The sequence below is a fragment of the Rousettus aegyptiacus genome, unplaced genomic scaffold (assembly GCF_014176215.1).
Source record: "Rousettus aegyptiacus isolate mRouAeg1 unplaced genomic scaffold, mRouAeg1.p scaffold_m13_p_10, whole genome shotgun sequence".
NCBI classification, from domain to species: Eukaryota; Metazoa; Chordata; class Mammalia; order Chiroptera; family Pteropodidae; genus Rousettus; species Rousettus aegyptiacus.
In genome coordinates, this window is record NW_023416285.1 from 2,159,624 (window position 1) to 2,178,927 (window position 19,304).

At 64.8% G+C, this 19,304-nt stretch overlaps 1 protein-coding gene across 11 annotated transcripts in view; it reads left to right on the forward strand.

Annotated features, from left to right (window-relative positions):
- The window catches only part of ABLIM2 (actin binding LIM protein family member 2), a 97,089-nt gene that overhangs the window by 25,609 nt on the left and 52,176 nt on the right, over nucleotides 1–19,304 (forward strand). For all 11 annotated transcript variants that reach the window (XM_036227466.1, XM_016127122.2, XM_016127123.2 and 8 more), the window contains exons 3-6: nucleotides 6,692–6,875; nucleotides 11,491–11,606; nucleotides 12,756–12,882; nucleotides 14,837–14,930. In XM_036227466.1, the coding sequence (XP_036083359.1) occupies nucleotides 11,492–11,606; nucleotides 12,756–12,882; nucleotides 14,837–14,930 (336 nt within the window). In that variant the 5' untranslated portion in view covers nucleotides 6,692–6,875; nucleotide 11,491. The remainder of the gene's footprint in view (nucleotides 1–6,691; nucleotides 6,876–11,490; nucleotides 11,607–12,755; nucleotides 12,883–14,836; nucleotides 14,931–19,304) is intronic.

Here is a 19,304-nt window from a genome sequence, read left to right on the forward strand (position 1 = left end):
CCCCGGCCCGGCCTGGCGGAGGCTCTCGAAACCGCTGACTAATGAGAAGGCGCCAGCTGGACTCTGACCAGTGAGGTCTGGCGAGGGAGTAAGTTCAGCTCAGGCGTGGGACGTGGCTGCAGAAGCGCGCTCTCGCAGAGAAACCACGTGCGGGGGGCTCAGGACCTGGAAGCCGGCAGCGAGGGCATCAGAGGGGAGGCGGTGCCCGGCTCTGACGCGGAGGGCGGAGCAGCGCTCTGGCCGTGGGGAGCCGGGCGGGTCCGGGTGGCAGGGGTGGCCTGGAGCTGCAGGGAGGGTCAGCGCTTTGCCTGCTGAGTGCAGTAGAGCATGGGAAGGGAGCCGAGGCTGGGGCCGGACTCTGCCCCGTGCCAGCGGCCCCTGAGGGACTTGGGACTGTCCCCTTGTGAGGGAGTAGCTGAGGCCTGGAGGGGGAGGAGCTTGTTTGGGGCTAGATTCCAGGCCTGCCCGTGGCCCCTGAATAGGAGGCCCCTTGGAGGCGCCTTCTGTGGGTGGGGAGGCAAGGCAGCAGGTGCCGCCCACCCCTGGGCACCTGGCTGCAGCCCTGTCAGTCACCGGCTGTGTGTGAGGGCTGTGTGCAGAGTCCTGTAGTTTGAAAACTGGAGAACCGCTGGCCACACCTCCTCTGCTTGCAAGGGGCGGGGCCAGGGATGACCCTGGCTCCCCTGGCCCCGTAAGGTCAGAGTGCAAAGGGGGTGACTCAAGGGTGGCAGATCAGGGAGGATGGTGAGCACGGCCCGTGCGGCCTGCCCCTGGGGCCCTGGGGGCTGTGCAGTCTCCGGCAGGGGTGAGCAGGCCCTGGGACCCCAACCCCGCCCCCGGGAGCCGCTGTGGCTCCATTTATGGGTATGGGTAGCTGTCAGGGACGTCACTGAGGGCCCCCAAATTGCCCGGATCCAGGGTCCCTGGCGCAGTCACAGCCTGGCAAATTCACAGGCAAATTCTCCCCACTGCACCTGCCCTCCTGACCCCCATGACCCGCGCCGTGGCAGAGGCTACAGAGTCCTAGCCATGGGGACGTGAGCCCCCAGCATGGTGGCTTGGGGGGCTGTTTGGAGAGGTGGGGCGGGGACACAGCCTGGGCAGCGTCCTTTCCCTGGGGAAGGGTGGAGCTGCAAGGCCTGCAGGGGAGTGGTGGGGGGCGTGGCCTGAGCGTGCCTGTGGCCGGGGGCGTGGCCAGGGCGTGGCCAGGCGTGGTGGGGGCGTGGCCAGGTGCCGGCGGGGGTGTGGCGCAGACCCCCCCCATTTCAGGGACACGTCCTTCCGTGCGGGGGTGGGGAGGCTCTTTCCTGGGAGGGGGGGGCTCTTTCCTGGGAGAAGGTAAGCATAGCCGCCCCCCCGCACTGCCTGAAGCTTATCTTCCGTTTCCGCAGAGCTTCCCGGCTCGTTGTGGGATTTGTCTGGCTTCATTTTCTCCCCGTAAAGATGCGTTTACTACATTACCGAACAGCAAAAAGGTCGCTCTTTTTAAAAGCGACTTTAAAAGACGAAGGAGAGGTGTCCTGGGCATTTGAAAGGGTTTCTCTGTAAGCCCGACCGTGGGAACGCGGTGGAAGCGTGGGCCCTGGGAATCCAGCCCGTCACCTGGTTTGACCCTCCGCCTTCCGCAGGAGGTGGGGGCTGCCCCGGGTGTCCCCTCCCCGCCGCGTCACTGGGGCAGGTCACTTTGTCCTCGGAGGTTCGCCTCCGTAGGTGGCATCTCGGCTTCTGATGTGGAGCAGCTGAGGTTCCCTGCCAGCTGTGAAAAGGCTGCACCTGTTGGCGCGTGAGAATCACGCAGCCTTGGGCTGGTCTTTTATCCAGATGCAAAGTGTGCATCGCTGAGGTGCCTTTGTGCATAACAGGGACACCCGGCTGGCTGTGTCTCAAACCACATGGGCACTACACCCCAATACGAACCCCGGGGCAGCCCTGCACCCCAGAGCTGGCTAATTTAACGGCTCGGCGAGGTCCCCAAAGACCCAGGTTCTTTCCCCACTTCCCCGCCCCACCTGCCCCCTTTGCCCCCATCCTGTGCATGTCAGCACTGCCTGTCCTCACGGCCTCAAGGTGGCTGCCACCACTCCGAGCATCACATCCTCATGGGGTGGCGCTCCACTCCGGGGAAGGAGCAGTGTGCCCAGGCCAAGGAGCCCCCTCCCGCATGATGCTCCCTTTGATGGGGAGAGAGCCCTCTCCCCGAGGTCTCCCCAGAGACATCCGGTGAGCCATTGGCCGGAACTGGGTCACCCGTCCAGCCGACCAGCAAAGAGGAAGGTGAAGACGGTGACCAACTGACATCGGTCGTGTCCGTCCTGGTGGGCCTGGCGCGGGTCGAACCGAAGCGGGGTCCGTTCGCACAGACGCCGACCGTGCCACCGAGAGGTCCCCGTGTGCTGGGTTCCCGCCGCCTCGGCTCGTGTTGGGTGTCCTTTGGCGTACCTGGGCACACCGTGGAAGGAGCGACGTGATCGCTCTGTCCTTCGCGGCTGGCCGCCCCGAGTCAGGCCTTCGATGCCTCACGGTCGGGGTTCCCATCCACTTCTGCCGCCCCCGGCGTGGCGGGTCTGAGACACACTTCTTAACCTCGGTTTTCATGCAACGACTATTTTACTTGGCACCTACTGTGTGCAGGGGCGCCTGGGTGCTTTGGGCACATCTAAGAACAGGATGGACATTCTTGTCTTCGTGGAGGTTACGTCGGTGCAGGGGGACAGCTGACGGACACTGGGCAGAATAAGCAAGTGGAGTGCTAGGGAAGGACGGCGGAGCCAGGGGAAGGCGGGGGCGGGAGCGCCGGCAGAGCTACTATTTTAAACCGGGTAGTCAGGGAGGGCTTCCTGGAGGTGAAGAGTGGAGCAGGGGCTCGAGCACGCTGGGCCTCGGGAGGCGCTGCGGAAACGGGAGGGCGGGAAGGGTGCGTGTCTGGTGAGGAGCGCCCTCCAGCCCTGCCTGTGACGGGGGGCGGCGTGGGGGTTGCTCACAAGGACCCCTCCGTCTGCAGACTGTCAGGAGCCGGGCTGGGAGCTGCGCTGGGCAGCGGGGCCCGCAGGGAACCGTGCGGATGCCTGCATGCTCGCCGTCGCCGGCATTCCCGGGACATTGTGGGAGACCCACCGCCAAGGGCTTCTAGACCAAGGGAAAACTCCAGATGTCCCTCGACCTCCGACCCGGGGCGCCTGTCCTGCCCAGCCAACCCACACAGGGCGTGCCAGGGACCAGGGGTCACACGGCAGGATGTGGAAAGTCTCGCAGGACAGGCCTGGGGCGGGATCGGACATGAGCCGTGAGCCAGCTGCGCCCAGTGGGGGCACACGAACCCCTAGAGTTCTCACTCTGCTGCGTCATGTGAGTTGCTGTCCCCTCCCCCCGCAAGCCGACACAGGGAAGCAGGGCAGACTGAGACCCCCTCTCCCCCCCCACACTGGAGCCGCCCCAGGTCTCTACAGCCGGGGTCCCAGCGGTCATGTGTGCGCTCTCTTCTGTGCCCTGAGCTAGTCCCTTAGAGCCTGCAGAACCCTCTCCCCAGCAGATAAGCTCCTCGCGTCCATTTCAACATCTGCCCAAACCCCTCCAAACGCAGGACCCCGCGGCAAACGTGGCCACCCCTCCGCCCTCGGGCCCTTAGGCTGGTTCTGGCCCTGCCCCTGGCTAATTGTTTCCTCTTAGATTTCTTATGACGCCCGCGCGAGACAGGTACGGTCGCCCATGTTTACAGATGAGGACTCCGGGGGTCAGAGAGATGAAGCGGCCCGCCCGAGGTCCCATGGCAGGGAAAGGCAGGAGTTGGGTACTCAAACCCGCACCGCCCATGTCTACAGCCCAGTGACCATGGGGCACCACAGCGGCCCGAACGTCTGTGGGCCTGGCCACCTCCCCCGGTCAGAGTCCCCGCAGAGGGACCGCTGGGTCAGAGGGTGTGAGTGGCTTTGCTGTTCTTTAGAGTCAGTGCCAAGGGGCGTTCCAGAAAGTGTCTTCCCGCCACTGCCCGCCCCTCCTGGCCGTTTCCCGTAAATGACCACAGCAGACACTGAGGACTGATACGCAGGGCCACCGACAGCTCAGGCCACCGACAGCTCGGGCCACCGACAGCTCAGGCCACCGACAGCTCAGGCCACCGACAGCTCGGGCCACCGACAGCCCGGGCCACCGACAGCTGTCCCACTTCTTGGTCCTGGCTGATCCGAGAGGAAAGTGGATGTGATAACAACACACTGCCTCGATTAGGCCTTTGAACACTATTAATGGATTCGGACTTCTCGCTTTTAACGGGCAGAGGTCTGGGGTCGAGCCCGGCCCTGGCCTCGGCTCCGGTCCCATCAGCAGCAGAGGCAGCCTGGGGGAGGGGCACCCGCCAGGGCCCAGCTGCAGGCAGGGGTGGCTGGAGAGCCGAGGTCTTCCCTCACCCAGCATCTCCGTGATGGAGGCGCACGTCATTTCGATGGGGCACGAGGCCTGTCTCATGTCCCTCAAGGGACAGTCGGCGCCATCACATCCTTACAAAGAATAGAACAGCAGCCAGATGTCCGAATCAGGGCGCGCGTGAGCCTCGCCGTCGCTCAAGGGCCGAATCGTTCCAGCTGGCCTCGGTGGAAGAAGGCAGGGACTGTCCCGCGGGTCCCCAAGGGCCCGTTCTGCCTGGCTCGGCCACACCTGCGCGATCGGGGGTGCGAATCGAACAAAGGGTTTCACTTCGGGCGGGTGTGACAAGGGTTCAAGCTGGCCCGGCCTCTGGCCGCTTGGGCGGGTGACGTCAGCACAGCCGTGGCCCAGACAGGGTCCCCCCACCACGAGTCGGGGCTCTGTCACACTAGCTCCTCTGTGCTCGTTTGCGCTGTGGAAGACGGCCTTGTGCTTCGCGGGGGGGGGGGGGGGTGGCGGGGGTGGGGCGGCCCAGAGAGGGCAGGGCTGTGCCCTGCCGAGCCCGGTTCCACATCCAGGCCTCTCCGCTGCGCGCTCTGCTGCCCGGCTCACAGCGCGCCCGTCCAAGCCGACCTCCCCTCGGAGAGGATGGAAGGTCCCCACCACTCTGGTGGCGTGACCAGCAAATGGCACATGCACCCCGTGGCCCTGGGTAAGGGGGCAGGGAGACCCGGGGGAAGCCGGCCCCTCACCCTGCAGGGGGAAAGGCCTGAGCTCAGGGGGACCCACCCCGCAGGCCTGCCCGAGCCCCAGGTCACGGGTCGAGGGTGAGTGAGCTGATGGGGCGCGGCCGACTGGACCAAGCACATCGGCCCTGGGGGTCCCATTCAGGTTCCAGACCCCAAACTTCCTGCCATGCTGCTCCTGGGTGACCTCGGGAAGACGGCTGGGCTGCCCTCACCCCCAAACTCTCAGGGCACCAAGCAAGACGAATCAGGGCTGGGCTTCCTTGATAGGACACCAGGAACCCCACGGGGCACCCCCAGCCATCACGAGCTGCGTGCTAAAACGGGCTTTACTTAATCCATTTAATAATAATTTGCTAAGATGTTTAACGTAGGTGTTTTGATAGCTTTGTACTAATAGCTATAATAATAACCCCGTCTGGAACAATTATTAAATATTTAGAGCCTCGTGACCACAGAAGTCCCTAGTAAACCAGTTTCCATGTTGCCCTTGGAATTACGGCCGCAGGGACCATGACAGGCACCCTTGGTCTTTAAACCACGTGACGTGTGCCTGCATTGTGGCAGCTGGTATGGTGGAAACAGGGCCAAGGTGAAATTTTTGCTTCTAGCCACGGCCGGGTGGCAGGTTCTGTGTGTGGGTGGCGGGGGCTGGCTTTGGCGGGTGCATTCCCCTGGATGTGCTCAAATTTGAAGGTGCCGGTACTTAGACTTCACCAGAAGCCACGTCCTCTCCTATCGGTGAAAGTTGTGATGACACTTTCAGGTGTCGATTCAGACACCTATGAGGGCTACGTGGTTTTTCATCTGGTTTGGGGACAGTGACCCACAGGACCTGGCACTGGCCCGGCTGGCAGGGCAGAGGCTGCAGGGGGTCCTCTGGGACTCCAGCAGAGGGGTGCTCCCTCTGAAACAGTGCTCGGCTACCATGTGGAGGGAGAGAGTACAGGGTGAATGCCTGGGTGGCCCAGTTGCCGGCTGGCCGGCTGGCCCCAAGGCAGGTGGCCCGTTCTCCTGGTAAAGTTCCCCCAGCCCCTCCGTTGGGGGTGCGCTGTGTGTACGGGCCAAGGGGACAAACGGACTCTCAGTGAGTGTCCTGGCCACGCTCCCTCCTACGGGGTCTGGCCTTGTCCACTCTGGGGGAGGAGTGGGGAGGGGTCAGGAAGCCTCACAGTGGTTGGGGGGCAGAGCACAGGGATTCATCTGTCCTCTGCCACACGGGGTCTCCCCGCAGACGGAGCCCAGCACACACTGGGTGCCTTTCCAATCCATTCTGTTCCATGCTGGGGACGGTGGAGGGGCCAGGGGCACGGGTCCAGGAGGCGAGGGAGGGGGGCTCCTCGGCACAGCCTGACTCTCCTCCCGGGTCAGTGCTCCTCTCTGGAAGCTTCCACAAGGACGTCCACCCAAGTCCAGGCTGAGGGGGCGGAGCTGGTCTGTGCCTGGACCTGGCCCCCCAGGTTCCCGGTGGACGTCCCCGAGCCCGCAGCCGGCGGGGGCTTGTGTGCGGTGGGTCGGCCCGGGGCCCGCGGGGCCTGGGAGGCGCCGCCGCCTGCTCACGCCGGCCCCCACGCGCTGCCTCCCAGCGTGCGGCTGCGACCTGGCGGAGGGCGGCTTCTTCGTGCGCCAGGGCGAGTACATCTGCACGCTGGACTACCAGAGGCTGTACGGGACCCGCTGCTTCAGCTGCGACCGCTTCATCGAGGGCGAGGTGGTGTCCGCGCTGGGCAAGACCTACCACCCGGCCTGCTTCGTGTGCAACACCTGCCGGTGAGCGCCCGCGGCCCCTCCCTCCCTCCGGCCCCGCCTCCCTCCGGCCCCGCCCTCCCTCCGGCCCCGCCTCCCTCCGGCCCCGCCTCCCTCCCCCGGGGCCACCGCTGGGGCTGGGGCGGGAAGGCACGGCCCGTCCAAAGGGTGGCGGGGGGACCCCGGGCCGCTGCACCCTGAGGCACACCCTCGTCCGGCCCCAGACCCTGCAAGGACCGAGCCCTCTCTCCTGGGGACACTGGGTGTAAGGCCGCTGGCGGGTGGCCGCCTTCGGCGTCCGTGAGGCGTTCTCTCCCCACTCCCTCCGCGGCCCCTCGGCCAGCTCCTCCCCGTCCGCATCCGGCACACGGTTGCGGTTCGTCTCTCACGTCGGAGCCCGTGGGGCCGTGCCTCAGCCCTTCCTCGCCCACCCACTGCCACCCCTCAGCTGTCCCGGCGCGCCGCACCCGCGCGCCCTGCCTCACTCCTGGCGTCCCCGATCTGTGGGCGGCGGCACCACCGCCCGAGCCACCAGGTGCACGAGCCCCAAGTGGGGGTGTCTTCCAGGGTCCCTCCCTGTCCAGAATCTGCCCACCTGCTGCCCCCGACTCAGGCCTCAGAACTCGCCTGCCAGGGTCCTGCCGTGGCCTCCATGCCAGGGTCCCTGCCTCATGGCTTCCTGGCTCCTCAGCCTGGCTGAGAAGAGCGGCACAGTCTGTTTCACTCATTCATTCATTCACTCACTCACTCATTCATTTGACCAGGCTTTTCTGAGCGCTACGTGTGGCCAGGCCCTGGGCTGGCACCGGTGACCTGGACACACGTTAGCAGAGACCCTGCAAGGCTCAGCACCCACAGACACTGCAGCACCCCAGGAAGTGCCTCCCAGAGCCCGGAGCCCCAGGAGAGCAGCTCCCTGCCCGGTCCTCAGCCCCCTCTCAGGGCCAGGCGGGCACAGAGCAGGCCCCGACTGGTCTCTGCAGGCAGCCTGGGGTCCTGACCCAGGGCAGCAGGCCACACCTTGCTCCCCCTCTGCCTGTAACTGAGGGGGTGGGGCTCAGCAGGGAGGGGTAGGCAGCCTCCAAGTGGGCATCCCTCCCCCACCACCCAGCCCAGCATATTGCCCCCAGGGGGATTGTTCTGGAAAACAAAGAATAAAAACCCCAGAGTTTGTTTTCTGCTCTGTTCGCCCTGTCCCCATGATGGGGACGTTTTGAGTGTCATTCCTAGTTACGGCGTATGCTCCATGGAAGCTTCGTCGGGAGGGTGCCCAGTGACGAGGCGCATTTCTACGGAACGCGTCTGCCGTCAGCGGTAGCGGAGGGTCAGAGTTCCCCCAGGGCCTGTCTGAGCGTTTGCTTTCTGAGCACGTAGCTTAGAGATGAGGCCGACAGGTCACCAAGGTGGGTTTGGAAAGCACCTTCGGATAATCTGCTGTTTACAAAACAATACAGACAGCTCTGTTGAGCTGCGAAACTGGGACGGGACCTGCCCACATACGTGCACAGCTAGGAGACAGACAAAATGCACGGAACGTCAGAGCACAGGCAGCTCACACTGGGGACGGAAGACGATGAAGCGAGCCCCACAACTGGCCCGCCCGCGGCCCGGAGGCAGCCTCCTGCGTCATAGTACAAGGAGGGGACACTAGAGACGGCCCGCTCGCTGAGTGAGAGGACGGTGATCGGAGACAGAGCAGCCGGCGGAGGGGGGAGAGCTCCGGACAGCCGCGGAGCCACACGAGTGGAGAGGAAGTGCCCAGGGTGGGGCCGGATGACCAGCTCGCTATCAGCTAAGCAGTCCCCAGGGCTGGGAGACATGGGGTTCTGGCCAGGTGCGGAGTCCTTGCCGAACACCCAGGCGTGCGGTGGGGACCCATGTCTCACTGGTGGGACCGAGCCCCGAGGCAAAGGCTGCTACAAACCTGCACCAGCGAAGACAAGAAAAAACTCAAAAAGATCAGACCGTTCTTAAAACAAGCTAAGTGCCTGCGCAAGCAAAGCCCAGCGCTCTTTATAGGAAGGGAAGGAAATCCAGCACTCAACGACGTGCAGTTGACAACGTTCGACATTTAGCCAAGTACCCCTGCTCATAAAGTGGAACTTGGAAACGTGACACAGAGCCAGAAGGAAAATCGGCCCCCGCCAGAGACCCAGAAAACAGACGCGGTGGTGAGACCAGCAGGCGGAGCTCGTCAAACAGCCGTTTCCCAATATGTTAAGTATTTAAAGAAAAACACGAACATAAGTAGGAGTATCGCGGAAGATGTGGAGAGAAACCAAAAGGAATCTCTAGAAAAGAAAATTAAAATTTCTGACAATCCCCTGAAAGGAATGAGTAGTAGATCAGGTTTTGCAGAGGAGAAGATGGGTGGACTTGAAGACATAGTAGAAACCGCTCAAACTAAAGCAAAGAGGGAGGAAACTGAAAAATACGACGGGAGACTCAACGGTGCGTGAGTGCAGACCCATCCGTCTGTCCCCCGGGCTGGGAGGGGCAGACCAGGGCGTGGGGAAGACCGAAACATTTTGAAGAAAAGAGACTGGAAAATGTCCAGATATGATGAAACCTATAAACTCAGGGATCCAAGAATCTCACTGAACCCAAAGCAGAATAAACACCACGAAAACCTACCAAGTCCATCTTAATCAAATTTTAACGATAAGAAGAAAATCTTAAAAGCAGCAAAAAGAAAAAAAAAAAAGCCCATTAAGTCGAATGGGACAAAAGAATGACCATGGACTTCTCCTCTGAAGCTATGTGTACCAGAAGACAGTAGAAGAGCATCTTTAAAGAGCTAAAAGAAAAAAAGTACCAATTCTATACCAAGAAAAAAAAAAAAGAAGGCAAAACTGCTGAACAGTATGGTGTTCCTTTTGGGGCTAATAAATAATAGCTGCCATTTATGCAGCCCCTGCTGGGTGCACGGCAGTGTGTCTGATGGATGGGTGGATGGATGGGTGGGTGGATGGGTGGGTGGATGGGTGGGTTGGTGGATGAGTGGGTGGGTGGTTGGACGGATGGGTGGTGGATGAATGGATGGATGGATGGATGGGTGGATGGATGGATGGGTGGATGGGTGGGTTGGTGGATGGATGGATGGGTGGATGGATGGATGGATGGATGGGTGGGTGGGTGGATGGATGGGTGGACGGATGGATGGATGGACGGGTGGATGGATGGGTGGGTGGGTTGGTGGATAGATGGATGGATGGGTGGATGGATGGGTGGATGGGTGGGTTGGTGGATGGATGGATGGGTGGATGGATGGATGGATGGGTGGGTGGGTGGATGGATGGGTGGACGGATGGATGGATGGACGGGTGGATGGATGGGTGGGTGGGTTGGTGGATGGATGGATGGATGGATGGATGGATGGGTGGGTGGATGGATGGATGGATGGGTGGATGGATGGATAGGTGGATGGGTGGATGGGTGGGTGGATGGGTGGATGGATGGATGGATGGATGGATGGATGGATGGGTGGATGGATGGATGGATGGATGGGTGGATGGGTGGGTGGGTGGATGGATGGATGGATGGATGGATGGATGGATGGGTGGGTGGATGGATGGATAGGTGGATGGGTGGATGGGTGGGTGGATGGGTGGATGGATGGATGGATGGATGGATGGGTGGGTGGGTAGGTGGATGTATGGGTGGATGGATGGATGGATGGATGGATGGATGGATGGTTGGATGGGTGGGTGGGTGGCTAGATGGATGGATGGATGAATAGATAGGTGGGAGGGACAGCAACCACCTTATCCATGTCTCAGGCTCCAAAGGAGAAGCCCTTAGTTTAGGGCTGCAGAGTGTGGGTTGGGTGGGCTCTCTGCTGCCCCCAGCCAGCCTTGCCGCACAGGCCCACAGCTGTGACCTCACCGTGCACCAGGGCTGGGGCTTGGGTGTCCGAGCGAGGCTCTCAATCTCTGTGCAGAATTTAAGGCAGTGCCGAAAACTCAGTCATCAAGGAAAAAGGTATTAATGCAAAAAAATCCATGACGAACAAAATGCCAGACTGACGGCCAGGTGTGTCCTTGCCATGTCGCCTCCTGAGAGGCCCAGCAGGTGAATCGTGGGCGCTGCGGCTGGACGGGTCTCGGGTCCGCTCTGGCTGTGACATGTGTGGGCCGTGTGTCCTTGGAAAAGTCAGCTACCCTGTGGGAACTTCGGGGTCTTCACCCACAGAGGAAACACGGAGCGAGGGCCGGCTCGGGCAAACGTCCGAAAGCCATGAAATGAGGCCCGCGTGCCAGGTGTCTGTCACACACCTGGCCCCCGACACGTAGTAGGGGCTCAGGAATGGTACCTGCTACTGCGCTATGGAATGGATACAGATAACGCGTCCTGGGGCCGGGAGGGGAGAGGGTCCCGGGGACGGAGCCAGTCGAGTGGGCCGGCCCTCGCTGCTCCTCACTGCGGTTCCGCCTGCTGGTTCGGACGAGGACACCAAGGCTCACACCAGTGACCAGCCCGAGGTCACACGGCGAGGACGTGGCCTGGGTGGAGTAGCCTGTGTCCTCGGCCTGGGGCCTGTGTGAGATCCCAAGGGAGGTGATGGCCTGTGCCTTGCGCGGGGCTCCGCTCCCCCAGGGGGCGCGAGGGTCCTGGCTGGTGATGTGGTCCCTCGTTTCAGGATGCCCTTTCCGCCTGGCGACCGAGTGACCTTCAATGGGAAGGAGTGCGTGTGCCAGCGATGCTCCCTGCCCGCCTCCGTGAGCAGCAGCGCGCCCCTGACCCAGGGCCTCTGGAGTAAGTGGGGCGGGGGCGGGTGGGCCGGGGGGGCGGCCCGTGGCGCCCGGGGAGGGGCCCGGCCACTCTCAGGCCCAAAGCGGGAGCAGCCGGAGCAAACCCCTGCGGGTCAGCGTGACGAAGGGAGCTGGGCCGGAGTCTCTGGGGTGCTCGTGCCGCTGAGCCTCAGCCCGGCTGCGCCCTCCACCCCGTGTGCCGCTGCTGCTCCTGCTTCCAACTCCCATGCTGCTTTTGGCCCAGCTCTGGCCCGCCGCCTCCAGGAAGCCTTCCTGGAGGCACACACAGGCTCGGCTCCACAGTTAATTCCAGACCACCTAGGAGCCCTTCGGAAGAGCCGGTAGGAGCGCATCGGACTCTGGGCACCTGCGGCCAGGGGCTCCGCAGCCCGGAGCCACGCCGTGTGCGTGTGTGGTGGGCGCTTGGTACACGCGTCTTGCGTTGAGGAAGCAGGAGCAACTGCCGGGGGCATGTGCCCGTCCCGTGCACGCGGGGCAGAGTGAGGGCGAGGTGGGCACCAGCCTTGCCCTGCGTGGACGGCCCTCCCGGGGCCACTGGTGGGTGCAGGGACCGGGCAGGGGCCAGGCCGTTACGGGATCCCGCCCAGCGCGGGAGGTGCCGTGGTGCCCAGGGCCTGCGTGTGCCCTGAGTCAGGGGGTGTCTGTCCTTCCTGACCGCAGAGCCAGCCGCGCCCGCAGCCTTCTTCTTCTCCCAGGGCGAGGGTCCGCCCCACCTGCCTCGGCGCGCACTCGAGGGTCTGCAGATGGGGGAGCCCCCTCTTCCCCCGTGGCCCTGGGCCTCGGAGCGGAGTCTGTGCGTCAGCATTTCCCAGGCTGCGTGTGGGTGTGGACAAGGGGACCACTGAGGGAGGCCGGAGCTTGGCCAGCGGCTCTGTGGACAGTCCGGCAGCCCCCCGGGTGCACCCTTCCCAGGCACCTGCCGCTCGGGCCCAGACGCGTCCTCTGGGAGAAGGGGCCCCCCGCCCCTCAGCTCCCCGCCAGGAGCATGCAGGCACACCCAGCAGGACAGTCCCCACTGTCACACCCCGGGCTGCTCTGACCGCCTCAGGGCGGGCGTCTGGGCGCCCAGCGGTGCAGGCCTCCGCTCCCCTCAGCCCACAGCGACAACCCCGCGCTCTCGTCTTCCTCCCAGGTTGCGGGGGCTGCGGCACTGAAATCAGAAACGGCCAGTCCCTGGTGGCTTTGGACAAACACTGGCATTTGGGCTGTTTTAAGTGCAAGACCTGCGGGAAGCAGCTGAACGCGGAATACATCAGCAAGTGAGCGGGCGCGGGGGCCACGGGGTGGGGTTCCTTCCGCGACCCCTGGGCGGCCGCCCTCTGCCTCTCTCCTGTCCCTGGCAGGCGAGGACCCCGAGCTGGGACCTGCCGCGTTTGTCCCCAGAGCCGGGCGTCCCCCCCCCCCCCCAGCCTCGCTTCCCTGATGCGGTTCACAGAGAGACCACTCCGCTTTGCTGATTGAAACATGTTAGCGTTCATTCAGCCTTTGACTTTGCGAGACGCTTCCCCGCCCATCGCTGGGCGTCACCCTCCCTGAGGAGTTCGCCCCTTTGCTGGCTGGCGCCTGAGTCTCCTGCAAAATGCAAAGGAGTCAAGGAGTCGCCACCGATGCCAGCAGCAGGCCAGGGGAAGGAGGCAGAGCAGCTCTGTCCTCTCGGAGGTGACAGGCCAGCTCTGCACTCCGACCTCTGTGCTGCTGGCCGACACGGTGTCCCCAGAGTGCGGTCAGGGTGTGGTGACACCCGGGTCGGGTGGGGACGGGGCCTCTGGGGAGCCTGGGCCTGGGCAGGAGCCGCTGGTTTGCGGACCGGAGTTCGAGGCTGAGACAGGCGAGTCCCAGACCGCCCGGGGAGGGCCGAGGGGGCGGCGAGCAGGCCCCGGGACTGAGCAGGCTCCGCGCGCGCGTGCGGGGCTCCGGGGAGCCTCCCCTCCAAGGCCGTGCTGGTTCTCGAGGCGCCGAGGGAACCGAAGCCTCACAGAGAAAGCCCTGCGTTAGTGAAACCGCACGAGTGAAACACGCACGCACGCCGGTGCGTGTCATGCGGGGGCACGCTCAGGTCGCCGGATGGGTGGCCCGGGGCGTGCCGGGTCTCCGCTTTCTTATGACTGCATGCGACTCTGCGGTTATCAAAGTCCCCGCGCACGGCGAGCCGCCGTCCAGGCCGGGTCACTGGGAGTCTCTGGCCACTGAGGCCAGGAGCTGCTGCCTCCGTCCTCGTCCTCGTAAAGGGGGCGGGCGGCTCAGAGCGCAGCGGCCGGGGGCTCGCGCCGTGGAGGGGCGAGCGGCGCCAGCTGCCCCCCCCCCAGCACGCCCCCCCGACCCGGGCTCCGGCGCTGCAGCTCCGCGCATGCGCGGCTTGGCAGCTCGCCCACGCCAGGCTCCTGGCTGAGCCGCCCGCGCGCTGCCCCAGAGCTGACGAGAGGGGGTGTCGCTGTTGCCGTGGCGATGCTGTCTCTGAACCTCCTGGGTTCGCTGCGTGCACACCCATCCGCCCACCCAGGGGAACAGGCGGCCCCCAGGGCAGCGGCATTCGAAAGCGGACCCCAAGGGCCGAGTTTATCTCTCCCTCTCCTGTGGAGGAGGGAGGGCATGATGGTCTGTGGGGCCACGGGCAGCCCCAGGGCCTGGTCACCCCGGCAGGCCCTGCCCTCCTGCAGGCACCCCGGGGGCCTCACAAGAACACCTGCAGTTGCTTGTGGTGAGCTCGCGGCCGGGCAGCCGCTGTGCCGGGCGCTGAGCCAGCACGGTCTCCCCGTCAGCGACCCGGTCAGCGACCCCGCGCCTGGCCGTCTGCCCCCCAGCTCATCTAGTGGGGACCTGGTGTGTCTGCGACTCACCCGATGGTGCTCGGATAGTCAGGAGCAGAACCCCAAATGGTGCCTGGGCCGTCACTGTGCCCCCAGCAGCACCCCCAGCGCCTGGCGCGGAGCGGGCGTGCCCTGGGCAGGCATGCGGCCAGCGGGAGCCTCGCCCCCTGTCCCTCCTGCCCCTTCCCGCACGGCCAGACCCTCCGCCACCCCGTGTGTCCCCGGGATCCGGCCGCTCCCAACAGGCCTTGGACTGCAAGGTCCCCTCCCAACCCCCACGGCTGCCACGTGGCATTGCGGCATCCCTCAGACCTGGTTTCCCACGCGGGCACCTTCGTCACACCCGCTTGTCGGGCCTTGGGGTGCTGGGGTGGCCCCCCTGTCCTGACCGCCTGGCTCCCTGCAGGGACGGCCTGCCCTACTGTGAAGCCGACTACCACGCCGAGTTCGGCGTCCGCTGTGACGGCTGTGAGAAGTTCATCACGGGGCACGTGCTGGAGGTAAGCGGCCGCTGTGGCCCGAGGCGCCTCTCCCCCACCCCGAGCTAGGTCCCGCCCAGGCGGCGCTGGGGCCCGCCGGCCGCCCCCGCCCCAAGTCGTCCTGGGAGGATCGAAAGGGTCCTCGGAGGATCTGATGTTCAGGGGTGTTTGTGCAGGGATCCCCACCCGGGGCCTGTACCTCCCGTCCTGCCAGTGGGCACCTCCCTGGGAGTGAGCACCGCCTCCTCCAGGAAGCCTTCCCACTGTGCCTTTTACAGGGTGGTGGGACCTGAGAGGGGGGAAGGACCTGAGCACTTGGGTCCTGCTCTCGTGTCTGAGGCCTGGAGGATTTAAAGTGAGCCCAGGACGCAGGACTGCATCCCCACAGTAGGCCCGGGGGCTCACCTGGCCGGCCAGGTCAAATAACGCTACCGATATGGGGTTCTCCTGGGTGCCGACAGTGTTTCTTCTTCTGGATGCTAGTCTGTGGGTGTGTCCCCTATGAAAATAGCATGTATTACGCCCTTTTCGATGTCTGTGCAGTAAGATACGCCCCCCACACACTACCAGGCTGAACCCCGCCCACCCAACGCTCAGCACAGCCCGCCGCCCACCCCTGAGCAGCCCAGCTCGGCTCCGTGCTGGGGCTGGGGCTGGACCTAGACCGTCCAGGGCCCGTCCCTGCTCCATGGGGGAGGCCCGGAGGACGGGGCTGAGTGCTGGGAGGGGGGCCCCCGGGTAGGAGGGGGTGGGACGGGCTGGGGAGCGAGGCTGTGCTCCCCCCTGCCTCTCCACCATCCCTGACAAGGCTTCCGGCCTGGATCGCGTTGCGTTCGAAAGAGCATCCCAGGCTGCCACCGAGGCTGGACTGGGCTCTGGGCGAGGAGACGGGCCTGGGGAGGGCGGGACTTAGGACAGGCAGTTCTGGGAACCTCCGAGGACCCCCACTCTGCCCGCGGCCGGTGCCCAGCACGCAGCAGGGCGCAGAGGCTTCGGTGGAATTGCACGTTGCATGTGGGCTGCTTTTCCCACAGTTACACCTGACGTCTGAGCGGCAGGGGCAGAGGCGCGTGGGGGCCACGGTGTCACCTGCCTCCCGGCCGCTCTCTCGCCCCCTCAGCCCCTGCGTGGGGGTGGCAGAGCCCTGCCGTCCTCGGCTGGTGGCCTCTGAGGGTGGCGGCAGGGTTACAGGCTCACAGAGTGGAGAGTTCGTGAAGCTCAGACGAGGGGGACAATCGCCGATGATGCCGTCCCGGTGACTGAACTTCCGGGCTGGTTTCCTCTCAGTATCCGCCCCCCCATGTAATCATTCATAGCCGGTAGCGCATCATGTGCACAAGGTAGTGTCCTGATTTTTTTCGACTCACATTCCCTATTTAACAGATTCCCGTGCGTTTGTTGTTTTTGTTTGTTTGTTTGGTAGTATGGGGCTTTTTGTAGACAGCTTGAGTGGGACGTAGGTCGCAAACCCTACCGGTCGCCCCTTGGAAGCGTGCAGGCCCGTGGCCGTCAGCATCTTCGTGGGGACGTGCAGCCACCCCACCTCCATTTCACGCCTTCGTCACCTCCCCAAGAGCCCCGTTCCCCTTGGCTATGACTGCGGACACCCCTGGGCCCCTGGCCACCAGTGATCCACACCCTGTCCCCGGAGCGCCCCGTTCGGGACGCTTCCTGTGAGTGGACCCGTGCGGCACGGGGTCCTCCGCAACGCCGTCTCCCGCTCGGCATGGCGTTCTCCAGGCACACGCGTGCAGAAGCGTGCGATGGTGCCACTCCGCACCTCGCCACAGGACCAGGCCGGAGTCCACTAGGCCGACCGTGCGTGGCCGGCCCGGGCGCTGCTTGGCCGGTGTTCACCGCGGTCGACGCCGCCGAGAGGAGCATCTCCTCGTGGTGCGCTTCCGATGTCCCTTGATGTCAATTCACAGAACTGTAGGAGCTGAGTCAACAGCCGAGAACTTTCGAAGGGTTCCTGACGCTTAGCGGTGGCTCCCAGAAGGATCACCCTGAGCGGCGCCCTCGACAGAGGGTGCCAGTCCACCTCTCTCTCCCAGTGGGAGAGGCCTCCATGAGGCCCCGCCCCAGTCTGACGGGTTCTCTTTAATTCCCATTTTTGTCCACCGCTGGTGAGGCTGGGTCTCTCTGCTCACCGTTAGCCCACCCCAGTTCTCGTATTCCAGGCGTAGTGCGTGAGCTTCGCCGGTCTGTGTGTTGGGGGCCACATGACGAGATTGTTGACGTTTTGTCTTGTGAGTATTTTCCTGGGTCGTGATGACATCTCATTTTCGTACCCACGTCCTCCGGACGTGGACGGATGATGCGTCCTCTCTCGGCACCCCGTGGTGGCGCCTCGCCTTACCCTCCACCCCGTGCTGCAAACCCAGCTCCGTGGGGTCCGCCCACCCTGCACAGCGCCCAGTGCTTTCGGGGGGCCCCACTGCCAGGTGGTGCGGACCCTGCTCCTCTCTGGTCCCCAGCACGCCTTTCCAGACCTCGAACTCGCTCCCGCGCTGCCCCCTCCCCCACAATGACCTGGCCTTCCACTCAGCAGAGGGAGGGGCCTCGGCGCCCCAGGAACTCCTGTGTCTGCCCCGTCTGCTAAGGGCGCTGCCCACCGCCCCCAGACCCCCCGCCTTCTCCGGAGCCCGACCCCACCACCATCTTTCCTCTCTTGGGCACACATCTCCCCTCTCGGAAGGAGTCCTCCCGGTGGCTTTTTAAACAGCTCAAGTCCCGCCTCCATTTAACGAGCAAAGGCCGCAGCCTTGCGGGAGGTCCCCCTCCTCCCCTCAGGGCCTCTGGCCCTGCTGCTGTCTCCTCCCGCAGACCTGTCACAGGGGACTGAGCCTGGGACCCCGTCGGCCCCGTCCCCGGCCCCTCCCTCCACGCCCCTCTCCTCCTCGAAGCCTCTGGGCACCCGGCTGAGGCACATTTGTCCTTCTGACTCACACTCCTCCTCGGAAGCGCAATGGCTCTAAAGCTTGGCCAGGTCAGTACCCGATTCAGGGCCGACCCCCCAACACACACCTGTGGTCCTCCCCCACTCAGAGGGCGAGCGGCACCGTGGCACCTGGCGCCTGGCTGAACTTCGCCCACAGGGGGAGCGGGCCACGGGCCATCCCCAAGCAGGTGACCGGGCCGGACTCGAGCCCAGGCCCCCCAGGCTCCCGGTCCTCGCCGCCACTCGGCCTGTCTCGCGCGCGGACTGTGCTTCTCCCCGGCAGCATCGCGCCACGTGGTGACGCCTGATGGGGTGCCCCTGAGGCTCAGGCAGGCTGAGCTGCCGGTGCTCTGGGGTGTGACCCGAGCCCAGCCCTGCCCCCGGGAAGGGGCACACCTGACCACCCCTGCTGCCTGCGCTGCCTCTCTGGGCACCTGTCAATAGAAAGCTCCAGTAACGTCCTCAGGGACGCGAAGGCCATGGCTGTGACGTGCCCCCCGGCTCAGTGCTGGCCCCGTGGTGACTGACGGGGAGGGGCGGGGGTGCCACCGGGCAATCAGCAGGCCTCCCCTCGAAGGGCCCGGAGGGCGAGGCGCCCCCGCCTGCAGTGTAGGCACCCTGCTCTCCCGTGCCGGCCACATGCAGAAGCGGGGGTTCGGTGCCCATGCTGGGCCCCTCCAGTGCGCTCCGGGAACCCAGGAAGGGCCGTCTTCACTGCCAGGAGCAGGAGACAAGCAGGTCGGGTTGTTCTTCCTCGTCTGCAGTGGAGGATGAAGGGCCTCCCACGGAAGATTAATGCTTTGTTCCCGCCTCTGCTGGGAGCTCGGGCCGCTGAGTCGGCGGGCTCTGCAAAGCTCTGAGCGTCCTCGGCGGTGGCAGGCGGCGAGGCGGCCGCGGGCGGGCAGAGACAGCTGGCTCTGCAGAAGGCCGGCAGCCGCCGCGGCGGCCCCTCCTGGGCCTGGCCCTGCGTGCCAGCGCCCAGCTGGGCGGGCGGTGGGCTCTTGAAGGGGGGTGGGGAGGCAGCAGGTGGCAGGATCCGAAAAAGAAGGAGAAGCATCCAGACTGCTTGCTGGAGGCCGAGGGTGTCCACGCGCACGGCCACACGCTGACCCCAGCTGGCCTGTCCCGGGGTGGCCGCTGGACAGGGGTCGATCGGACTGGGCTCCAGCGCCGGGACCCCGTGCAGGTAGGATGCTTGGCCAGGTGCTTCCGAGGGCTGGTGGGGGCCCGAGGCACGCGCCGGGCGGCTGGTGGGTGGGCTTGCAGTGAGCAGGGACAGGTCAGCCAGGCGTGAGGCCTCCCAAGCACCTGTCGTCTCCCCGGGGCCCCCATTTTGCCCCCCGGAGATGCTCGTTGTCACCCAGGCTGTCCTCCCTGTGAAGCGGAGTGGGAAAGGAGCCCGTCCCCACCCCCATCCGCGTGAGAGGCGGCGTGCCATCTTGGGGCTGGGCATT